This window comes from Carcharodon carcharias, chromosome 2, assembly GCF_017639515.1.
Source record: "Carcharodon carcharias isolate sCarCar2 chromosome 2, sCarCar2.pri, whole genome shotgun sequence".
In the NCBI taxonomy this organism is placed as follows: Eukaryota; Metazoa; Chordata; class Chondrichthyes; order Lamniformes; family Lamnidae; genus Carcharodon; species Carcharodon carcharias.
The window spans coordinates 109,203,201-109,215,072 of NC_054468.1; the positions used below are offsets into that span (position 1 = coordinate 109,203,201).

General features: G+C 43.8%; 1 protein-coding gene across 1 annotated transcript in view; it reads left to right on the top strand.

The window, feature by feature from the left end:
* LOC121287951 (paired box protein Pax-1-like) overlaps positions 1–9,704 on the top strand; it is a 34,657-nt gene extending 24,953 nt beyond the window's left edge. Inside the window, exons 3-6 of the mRNA XM_041206111.1 lie at positions 2,342–2,977; positions 4,245–4,387; positions 4,513–4,750; positions 9,579–9,704. Of these exons, the coding sequence (XP_041062045.1) occupies positions 2,342–2,977; positions 4,245–4,387; positions 4,513–4,750; positions 9,579–9,670 (1,109 nt within the window). The 3' untranslated portion in view covers positions 9,671–9,704. The remainder of the gene's footprint in view (positions 1–2,341; positions 2,978–4,244; positions 4,388–4,512; positions 4,751–9,578) is intronic.
* Positions 9,705–11,872: the final 2,168 nt, after the last annotated feature.

The following is an 11,872-nucleotide window of genomic DNA, read 5'->3' on the forward strand; positions in this document are numbered from 1 at the left end:
CTCTATTTACCAATCGATCCACCCTTTAAATCATTCTGGTTAATTTCGGATCACTACAGATTCCTAGTTAGTCATTTTCGTACAATACAAATCGTAACCGTTGTTTGTCATTTTTTTTGCTGCAAAGTTAGAAATTGGACGAATGGGGATGTTTTGGGGCTGCAAGTGACTTTTCCAGCAATTTAGTGTAAATGTTCTGCTCTGCACCTAAATAGAAAGTATTTATTCTCACCAGTGTTCATTAGTATCATGTTTTTGGGAAACAATGTTTAGTTCAACGTATACATTTCTCAAAATAATAATGCAAAATGGACACCATAGTCCCTTGGAGGACAGATGAAGATTTGTTTTTAAATTTAAACTTTTAAAGTTAAGCTCCGTTAATTTTTGAGACCCCCAATCCGCAGAGTGGACTCCTCTTTTAAATCCAAGATGACTATGGTAGCTTCTCTCATTCTTCAGCAATCATGGGATGAAATAAAGTGGAAGAACTCATTGATAGATCTTTAAAGAGAGCTGGGCAACAAGGGGCAGAAAGAAATTAAACAGCCGTGTAAATTAATGCTATTTTCTAGAGCATTAACGAAGGGATTAATTGATGGGAAAGTATTTAGATTACATAACGCCATCTCTAATGTCCAATAAGCTAAACCACACTGATTGCTCATGATATGAAATTTCATTTTGTGCTTTTATTCTTCATTTAAGAACCACATAATTTAAATATTACGTGGATTATCGCCTCCGAACCTTCTTTTTAATTTAGGGGTTTGCAGTATGTAACTTCTCGACGTTCTAACGAAACTTTCGATGGAGTGCCGTGGACTCTATCGAAGTGGGAGCTTTATTTTGGGAGGGGAGGAAGCTGGGTATGAAAGGTGGTGGGGGGTTGGCGCGGGGGTGGGGGGCGGTGTTGATTATTTTTCAGGTCCGTTTTAAATGCCTGTATTAGCTGGCAAAATAAGATTGGATTTTTTAAAAATTGGAAGGAGGTGAGTTGTTGCACTTTAGGCATTTACAATATATCCATCCGTTTTATGCTTTCGCGAATTCTAATTGCAATTTCTAGTAACCATTTCTTCAGGAGTTACTGCCTCCTGACTTTGAGCAGTTGCCAAAAAGGCGGAAAGTCTGAGAGCGGAATTAATAAGTTCTGCTTCGGGAGAGCCAATGGGAAGAGGAGGGAGCCAGCGACAGGCTAATGAGAGCTTTGCAGCGTGATCATCAAAGTTGACGTGGAGAAACGCGTAAAATTGATCTGGACTCACTACAGCCTCTAGGATATACAAATTTGCCCTAATCGGATGAAGATCACCTTCGCCTTTTCTCGCAGTGCCGCCTGAATATTATTCTCTACCCACCCCCCCCCCGCCCCCCACCACCACCACCCCAGCAACCACCCCTTCCTCCCCGCCCCACACAACTCCTGCAGCACTCAGTGAGGGGCGCGGAAGGAATTCTCCTGTGTGTGTGTGTGTGTGTGTGTGTGTGTGCGGCCGGGGTCTGCTCCTTTCCACCAGCATAGGTCCGAACTTGTATCGAGAAAGAGAACTTCCAGCTACTGCAAGGGGCAGTTTATTTTTCTTTTTAAAAGAAGAAAAGAGGGGGTAAAAATTGCTGAAACGCTCCCGCTTCGTTGGGCAATGGGTAAGCATGGACTCTTTTTTGTTTTGGGCTTGCTACAGTGGCGTGAGTTTGATAACAGAATAAAGCGTGTTCCACACGCTTGCCTAACGTGAGGGATCAGAGCAGAAATGAAAGCTCTCCAAACCGGCCATTCACCGCTGGCTGGTTAGACTTAAAGGGGCAATCTCCAGAGGGCTTTCTGTTTTGGTGAAATTAGCAGGCTTGTATGTTATGGGCGTCAGAACACGGTTGTGCTTCATAACGAGATTTCTGGGGTGGGGTAGAGGTAAGACGCTGGGAAATTACCGGGAGAAGGCTGAAGTTATAGACAGATAGAAACGTGCCCGATGCTTATTCAAAAAGATCGTAAACTCGGAAGATCCGGTTCAGTTTTACAGTGCGGCAGCCGTAAATATAATGGATTATCCTGGTGAGAAATAAAAAAAACTAAACACGATGAAAGGAGCATTGATAATAATGAAACACCCGTGTCCAAAATGCAGGACTTTATATTTTTTAGATGTGCATGTATTTGTGTTGGATACCGACGGTTATTTCCATGAACTCCTGAAGTTTGTGGGAAATGCTGTGTTTAGACAGCTGTTTGATTTTTGTCTTTATTCGCATCTTATTTTGCTTTGAGGGATGATTCTCACTATTGCCTCTTTCCATTTCTCTCCCCCACCCCCTCCCCTCTCCCCACCCACCCTTGTAGATCAGACTTACGGGGAGGTCAATCAGCTGGGAGGCGTATTCGTTAACGGGAGACCCCTTCCCAACGCCATCAGGCTGAGGATAGTGGAACTGGCTCAACTGGGGATTCGACCGTGCGACATAAGCCGGCAGCTCCGGGTGTCCCACGGCTGCGTGAGCAAAATCCTGGCCCGTTACAACGAGACGGGCTCCATCTTACCGGGGGCTATCGGAGGCAGCAAGCCCAGGGTCACCACCCCCACCGTGGTGAAGTACATCAGGGAATACAAGCAGGGCGACCCCGGCATCTTCGCCTGGGAGATTCGGGATAGGCTCCTCGCCGACGCCGTTTGTGACAAATACAACGTACCCTCGGTCAGCTCCATCAGCCGGATCCTGCGGAACAAGATCGGTAACCTGTCGCACTCGGGGCACTACGAGACCAACAAGCAGCTGCCCCCTCAGCCCACGCTGCCCTACAACCCCATCTACCAGTATTCCTACCCCAACCACATGTCCTCGGCGGCCGCCAAGATGGGCAGCGCCACGGGCGTCCCGGTGCCGGGGGTTACGGGACACGTCGGCATCCACCGGACCTGGCCGTCCGCTCACTCGGTCAGCAACATCCTGGGGCTCAGGAGCATCGTCGAACAGGCAGGTTAGTGGGCACTACCCCCCACCCCCCATCCGTCCCTTTTAAACCCACCTTATTAAGTTTTCCTTTTGAAAATACACGTTGAGAATCACAAGTCAGGCGCTTCGGGAAACAAAAATGATCGAGGTCACGTATTTAAAAGAAAAATGCAGATTATCACACCAAAAAAACCTTCTTTCCTGGACCCATCCGTATTTCTAATCGTTCGTTTTATTATGGGTCTCTTCTGCTACAAATAAAGCTACAGATGTATAACAAAATGAGCACAATATCAAAGATATTTACTAAAGTACACCTGGCAGATGTAATACCCATTGACAATGCGGAGGGAGCAGGCCACGCCATTTCAAAGCCTTAATATCTAAATTTGCTCTGGCAGTCAGTGCTCATTCCAGGTATCTTCCGCGGCCTCTTTATTAACCTTCTCAATGAGTGCGCTGAAAGCACAAATCAGTCCTCTTTACCTGGTATTATTTATGGATAACATTTGCCCCGCTAACATTAAACAATAACGTTCTAACGTTTTCCCTCTCCACTTTAGCGGCTTTGCGGCCTAACCTGTACCTGAGCCCGTGTCCCTGCCTCCTTTTAGTTCACGTCCCTATCTTCAAGTTTTTTTTTTGATGCTAATTTCAAACTTGTTGAAATCTCCTGACTTTTATTTTTTTGTGTGTGGGCGTGGGGGCGAAGGGGGCACTGGCAATGGAGAATGAGAAACGTGTATTAAAACACACGGCCAAGGCAGCGTGTGTCGCTAAGTTGTGAAACTCGGGGGCAACAATGCGCTGGAATTTTGACAGCTCTGAACCTGACTCCCCTTGTGCAGCGTTTACGGAACTTGAGCGAACCCTCTCTTTGCTATTTGCTTTGACCCAGAGAGGTGATTTATAAAGTCAGATTTATTTATACTAGGCGCTTTCGAGGCGCTTTTGACGAGCGAAGCAATCCGAAAAATCACAGAGATAGGATTATTTTTAAAGATTGCCCTACGTTCATATAGTGGGGGGGGGGGGGGAGGCCCGAGCAACACGAATATTGTTATCAAAGAATTTAACCCGTTTTAGAGATGAAAATTGTAGTTAAAATTCATTTTGAAAGAAATCCTATGTAGAGAGTTACAATGTTGTAGCAAAGGATAAGGGTTTCCCGTGAACATTTGCACACTTAAAAGCAGGTGAAATGAAAACACAACTAAAAAGGTTTCTGTTAAACTTTGCATTGAATATCCGGTGTTCATACTCCATGATTTTGTTTTAAATATATGTTTTAGCTGCTCATGGTGGAGCCGAGGCTGCAGCTTATCAAACTAAAGTGGAAGATTGGAATAATGTCAATCGGGCAGCTTTCTCCTCCAATCAGAGTGTCAACGGGATAGAAAAACAGGCGATCGACCCGGATCTGAAATACCCCCAGGTACTGACCTAACCCCCTCTGCACATGTTTTCATATAATGAATGATGTCTTCCTACTCTATGTGTGTCCCTCGCTCCAATGGTAGCAGCTAAAAAGTAAAGCCAATTGGTGTTGTTGCATTCCAGCCTCCGTCGGTGCTGCCTGCTGTGAGCAGTTTTGTTCCCGCCTGCGCTGTTGGCCCCTATCCCTCGTCGAACCAGGTGCCGAGTTATGGAGTGTACAGTGGCCCAGGAGCCGGCTACATGACAGGCCATCCCTGGCAGTCCCAGGGCAGCAGTCTCTCTCACTCTGGGCCAGGAATTCCCATGCACGGCGGAGACATCCACGCCCCGATGCCCTTCAAACACCTCTCAGCCAGAGAAGGTAAATCGCTTTTTTCTCCTTTTGAGGGCCACGGCCCATTACCTCAGAACACTGGGAAGCAAAGTCACGGTGTTCCCATTACAGTTTGGAATGAAACAAAAGTAGCTGATTGAAAAAAAATGAATTGTTAAATGCGGTAGATCATTTTGCAGGTAAGAAGTGTAATAATACAGCTTCATATCAAAATGATATGGGATTATTTATGGGATATCAGGGCAAATATTCGCGAGGAAAAAGCGGCATAAAATGGCCTATTGACAAAGTGCCCATTAGTGACAGGAAATAGAAATTGTGGAGCTTCAGTGCCGGAATGGATTTCAAAGTACATTTTTTCATATATTCCCTTTTGAAGTTTTTTTTTTTAAATGCCTTTTTTTTTAGTCAGGAGACCACGTTTTTAGGGGCGGCGGTTTTGCTGCTTTGCGTTTTTGCATTCGCTCTGCTCTGGGAATGTTGTTATTGCTCTTGGAGCGGTTACAATCTAAAGGCAATTATATTTTCAAAAAAAAGCTGCTGTTTGTTTCATTCCAGAGCCACAACAATCTTTGCATACGGTGCGCAGAAGTAGCCTATAAGGAGCTGTGTTACTGTGGGTTGATGTTGGATGGTCACGTAGTATATCAGCTGAAAATGACAAGGTGTGCATTACTGATTAATAAATTTTCATATTGATCTGTATCATATTGTAAACCAGACGTAACTCAGCGGTTACTGCTAATTAAAGGCCAATCGTGGAGAGGCGTGTGACTAGACGTAATTGTAACTTAAGCTGTAATATAAACCTTTATTATGCATCCAAACTGGGTAACAATACCTGGATTTTCTTCGGATGCGGACGAAAGGTAACATGGTTAAACTGTAAAGATAAAAGTAACGTCGCTATTAATGGTTACAAGCAAGCTTTATCCTACACGCCCCGAAATCAGGACTCCCAGTTTCACAGCTGGCTGGGCAATATTTCAGCTACGACACGCCGAGTGTGATCGAGTCATTGGTTCTGGGCTGAATAAAAGATGGCGGTCAGTGGCTTTGGAAAGTAGAGTCTAAGCAAAAGCTTCTGTTAACGAGAGTATAAGTAACGAAAATGGTCATCTAGCGCAGCAAGGCCGCCCTTCTAGTAATTAAACTGTCCTCGTCTCATTTCCCACTGTCCGGAAAGCCCCAGAATGTATGGCCGTGCCTGAGTACAGCTTATTTCAAGTATTCATAATCTTTGCTGCAAAAGTTATCCTGAGCTTTGTAAATGTATTTTCACCAGTTTATACTTCGTGCCCCTAGCTCTGCCTGATTTAAAATAATATATTTAAGTTTTATCGCATTTACCTCATTCAATACTTCATGCACTTCATTCCCAATGACCGATTCTCTTTTTTTTTTCACCCGCCGACATGCACGGTACAATAGCTCCAATCTCGACACCCAGCGAGTGACACTGCCAAACAATCACCTTTTGGATATTTGACATTTGGGGGCTAAGTGAGCAGAGGCGACAAGCCGGAACACGCGTGATCGCCACCAAAGCTGAAAAGCTGCTTGAATTATCTGAGGCGAGGGGGTGCTTCATTTAATCAGCAGCATTTTCTCTCTATCACAGACCTCTTGAAATTTAGATTCCCCGGCTTCACTTCAGGCTCTGACATAAGCAAGACTCGGCTCTGGCATTTGCAAATACACATGGCAATCGGATAATTGTTGCTTGCGTTGGAGAATTCAATGCCTGTGTTGCATTGCTAAAATGCTAATGGCTGTTATTGGAGAGGACTATGAGTTAACGCTGGCCAATTCAATGATAAAAACAACACACAGGACAGTAGGCATTTCACGGTATCAAATCCACTATTTTTATCTCAACCAATATTATATGTAAAGACCTGAGAAACAGGGTTAACGTTTCGAGTCCCATTCGGACTCGAAATGTCAACTCTGTCTCTCTCTCCACAGATGCTGTCAAGACCTGCTGAGTTTTCCCAGCATTTTCTGATTTTATTTCAGATTTCCGGCGTCCGCAGTATTTTGCTTTTATCATAGGTGTAAGGGCAACTGCCGGCGATTTTAGTGCAGCCCCTATCGGTTTCACAAACCAGTTAACTGCTTCTAATGACAGATCAAAAACCGATCCCGATCAGTTTCGGAGCTGCCAAATTAAGTAAATAATATCGCATGCTAAAAGAAGTGGGAGGCGGGGTGGGGGGGGGGGGGGGGGGGGTGGGGTGGTGGATTTTAACGGCAGAGTAAGGCTTAACTTTATGGGAAATGCATCCCCGAATTGCAATTTGAAGTTATAATATCTATGCAAAGTTACTTTTGCTTGAATTTGGAAGCAACATGGTTTAGCCCAAAGCTGGTGATAAAATGCTGACAATTAAACAATATATGTTGCGAATGTTTATATTTACTGCTGGGTTCAGATTTGCCTTAAATTTTGCATTGCCGTAGTTCGTAGCTTCACCAAAGGTGTGTGAATATGGACATGAGTGTAAGCTAGCCAGCGTGCCAATAACGTGAAACCTATCGTTAACTAAATTTAAAAAAAAACAGAAAATGCTGGAAAAGCTCAGCAGGTCTGGCAGCATCTGTGGAGAGAGAAACAGAGTTAACGTTTCGAGTCCGTATGGTTCTTTTTCAGAGCTCTGAGCAGACTGGAAATGTTAATTCTGTTTCTCTCTCCACAGAGGCTGTCAGACCTGCTGAGTTTTTCCAGCATTTTCTGTTTTAATTTCAGATTTCCAGCATCCGCAGTATATATTTTTGCTTTTTATTTACGCTGGTTCCTTTTTTTCCCTTAAAGTGCACGTGGGTTTTGGGGGTGATCGATATTATTTTCACTTGATCTGGGAAGAGTCGTATTATCCTTCCCTCATCGGCGGGTCCCATTGAGATTTTGCACAGAACTCGGGAGGATGCAGTCAGCCCTCGCGGGAGCCGTTTTAAATCCGAATTGTTCCACTGGCTTATTCTGAGGAATCTGAGTTTTGTGACAACCTGGGGCAAAAAAAAAAACCCGAATCAATGCGATCTGTCAAGAGATCTTGGGGCACGCAAATATACTCACTGATATCGGGCATCACCCCCATCCCCCATCGTTTCATACACTTGGGCTTGATCCCTTTCAACCCTGTGTTGTTTCTGTGCAAGATACGGCCTTCAAAGGACCTGCACTAAAGGTGATGGCGAGTCAGCGGGCACCTGTCCTGTTTCATACGACCACCACCTTGTTTTCTAAATGTATGCAATTTAAAACAAAACCCCTGGCGTGAAACGCGGGGAATTGAGCTATCTTTCTCTGCGCGCCTATTGGATGTGGTTGAATGCCAGGCCATTCCCGGGAGGGCCCTGCTTCGCATCTCTCTTCAGTGTCGTGACATGATCACAGAATGGTCGTGGCGCTGGCGCGGAAGGAGGCCACTCGGCCCCTCGTGTCGGCAGCCAGCTCTCCGAGGGGACATTTCCACCCAGTGCCATTCTCCCCGCAGCCTTGCCCAGATTGTCTCTTTTTCAAGTAATTATCTAATTCCGGCTTGAAGGCCTGGAATAAACCTATCTCCACCATACTGTCAGGCAGTGAATTCTACAACAAAAACAAAAACAGAATTACCTGGAAAAACTCAGCAGGTCTGGCAACCTAATCACTCGCTGTGCGGAAGTTTTTTCCCACCTCTCTCTCATATTGTTTTGGCTTCTTTTACTAATGACCTTAAATCGTCAGTAATGCCACCATGCTAATTAGCACATTGATACTATTAGGAACCCCCCACATCCCCGTTCAGTCGAATCTGAAATCGCTTTCACCTTCTGGCGTTTGTAGATGCTAATTTTCCCAGGTCCCAGGTACAAGGCCCACTGCAGTAATCAAAGACTTAGAGCCCCTTATAGTTAGTGTAATGCGATGACATTAAATTCTGACTCGCCCCTTTGACATCTCCACATCCCAATTACCAATTGCAAGCCAATCGGTCGCTTCAATGAGGTTGATAAGAGGAGATAATTTCGATATTGCCTTACACGCCCTCCCCCCCCAAAAAATGTCCTTTTGTCTCCACTCCTGTGCTGTGTATTTAGGTCAGTTAAGTAGAAAACGAAAATGCTGAGAACACACACAGCAGGTCGATTAGTATCCCCAGAGACAGGGTTAATATGTTGGTGGAGGAGATACTTCGAGTTCTGATGAAAGGTTTCGCACTAAAACGTGAGGCGTTGGATATTCTTTCCGATGCCGACTCGGCTGCTGGAGGCATTCTCTCCTTTCCTATCGAGATGCCCGGCATTTTGCAGCCTTTGCACGTGAAGTTTGTAAACTGTGTTTTGGACCATATTAAAAAAAAGCATTCTCAACGGAATGGCGATTTATCGATTAAAGTTAATTATCGGTTAAGGTTAAACCTCCTAATTCCATTTCCGATGCATTTTATCTGGGTAAAGGGACCCCAGTTTGTTCCAGTCATTGTCCTCAGGATAGTATTCTCAACTCTGATCCATTAATGTCCCAAAACAAGCGAATTGGGGGGCTCCATCGTTTGGAATATATTCACGTGAACGGTGTTTATTGTGACCATAAAGTTGTCAGGACGAATCTTTCCCGGAAACACTGATTAAATGGGATCTTTATGTGTTCCCCTAATGAACTGTTTGGTCATCTTTGTGGCAGCTCCATTCTGGTTGTGGCAAATGGATATATCTGCCGTCTTCATTAAATGCTAAAAGAAAGCACGATTTAAGCTAAGAATTCGCTCGTCTGTTTTCTCAAGACCTTTTTTTTCCCTCTCTTCCCCCTCCTTCTCTCCCTCTCTCTCCCTCCCTCCCTCTCTCTCTCTCCTTGCTTGTGTTTCAGCAACAGACAGGAAAGCCGGGAGCCCCGTTAACAAGCCCCCCGAAGCTCTCAGCAGCCCGCTCGGCCTCTCAATCCCAGCCTCCAGCACATAAAATCCCCGCCGGTAACGGGACACAACCAAAACGAAAGGCTCCAGAGAACCTGATCGAATGAATCACACTTTTGCAGGAACTGAAAATGGCCTGCTGTTTTTACGTTTGGGTTTAAAGACGAGTAATTAAAAAAAAAAATCAGAGTACAGCGAAACCACAGTCCTTTTTCAGAATATATCTGTAAAGGTGGGGGGTGGGGGTTGGTTCGAAGGGAAAGATATTTAGAACAGAAATGCAGTGAGGTGAATGTAAACAAAGTGGTTTATATCTCCTGCGTACAGGGCCTGTTATTTCTTCAGTTCAAACATGGTGTTGGTGGCTGTTTTGATTTCGTTTCATATATTGTAAAATGTTGGAAAATCATATTTGTATGTAGCTGATAGGAATATAAGCCATAATATAATTTTTAAAAAAATACGATCTTCTGTTCATTAATGCAGGCTTCGCCCATAGACTGGATGTTCTTCATAACTTTGCAGATAATGGAAATGCTCCTTAGTTTATGTGTAATGTATTTGTATATAGCTTCATGGACCAGACACTTGGCTAACGCATGAATAAAACGGTTGGCGCCGCAGACGATGTGAACTAATTGTGAACATTTTGATGTATATCCGAGACTGTAAATGTAAGAATATTTTGCCCTCGCGGTCTATTTTATATTTTTATATTTTGAATTTAAAATATGCATTTATGTTGAAATAAAACAACGATAAACCAGACGGCTAGAAGTGCCTGGAGTGAATCACACCCTCTCGTGTGCCCTTTGCCGTTGTGCAGCTACCATAGCGTTGTACGATATCAGCCCAATTATTGAATTGCCATCAAAAGTACTTCCACTAAATAGTATTTTTGTGAAGCAGCATTCCCCTCATTCACTTATTTTATTCGCCCTTGGCTAGTTCAAGTTAAAACGCTTTTCTACTGACTGAAGTAGCGGCAGTGTTGAAACACAAGCGACAATTAAGTCCCATTTATAAGTTAAATGCATGGCACTGCAGTGCTCAATTCAGTTCCAACCTGAAATTTATTACATATTAGAAGTACATTGACTCGGCTCTCTAGAAAGATGATTTCTGACCGTAGAAATCCATATATTTTGATTACAATTTATTTCGAATTATACAGATGTATAATTTTTTTCAGCGAGAAGGTGACACGATTTTATGTCTGCGCTGATTTTTACTTGTCGCTAAATGGCGGACTGGGGATGTGGCAAAACACCGAGCGTCCTGCCAGAAACAGCATATTTCAGAGGCTGTGTTCGGAATGATTGGAACTCCATCTAAATCCGCACCTAAACCTTTTTCACTAAGAGTCAGTTTGCTTTTAAAGTTGAAATATGATTAGTCCATACCTGGGCCATTTTGCATTCTGGACTCCTGCACAAAGAACACTCAATTGGGGTGAAGTGATGCCATCAGTTAGAATTTGTTTTTGGCAGTATCGCGTGTTCGAGCTCCCTGTTTTAGATCGGTTTTATCTTCAAATTGCTAAGTATTCTCAACCAAAAATATAATTGCAATGGTTGTTATTTAAGAGTTAATGCAGCCCTATAGTATTGTTTACGATCGATCGTTACCTTTCGAATACCCAAATTTCAAATATCTTTCAAAAATGTCAACGCCAGTATGACCGGACCATTGTAGATATTTGTCCTGAGGCATTTTGCGGTCTTGCTCTGGATACAGCATTGTGATTGATCACAATATCTGAAAGCTCATGTTTAACCTGCCAGCAATTGATAGGTTATTGGAATTTGCAATTGCACGATAAACAGCAGGAAAAATAATTCTCCTGCAACGAAATATCATCTGCATGATTTGAAAAAAATGACAATGTCCGCGAATATCCATCGCCTGGCCGCAGTGATTCACTGGGCAAGAGTTCCACAAGCTTTGGCGTAACATGGTAATTTCTTGCACATGTTATCGGATCGCTCTCGCCTGGCATGTTATTCATAACTCTTTTTATCCAGTTTAAAAAAATCTCCTTTAAGGATAACCAATTAAAACTACAGTTAAATCGTTTAGTGGACTTTGCAGGGTAGTTAGGAAGATTTTTTTCCTCTTAGCGGAGGTGTCAATAACCAGGGGGCATAGATTTAAGATAAGGGGCAGGAGGTTTAGAGAGGATTTGTGGTAAAGATTTTTTCACCCAGACGATGGTTGGAATCTGGAGCACACTGCCTAGGGGCGGGGG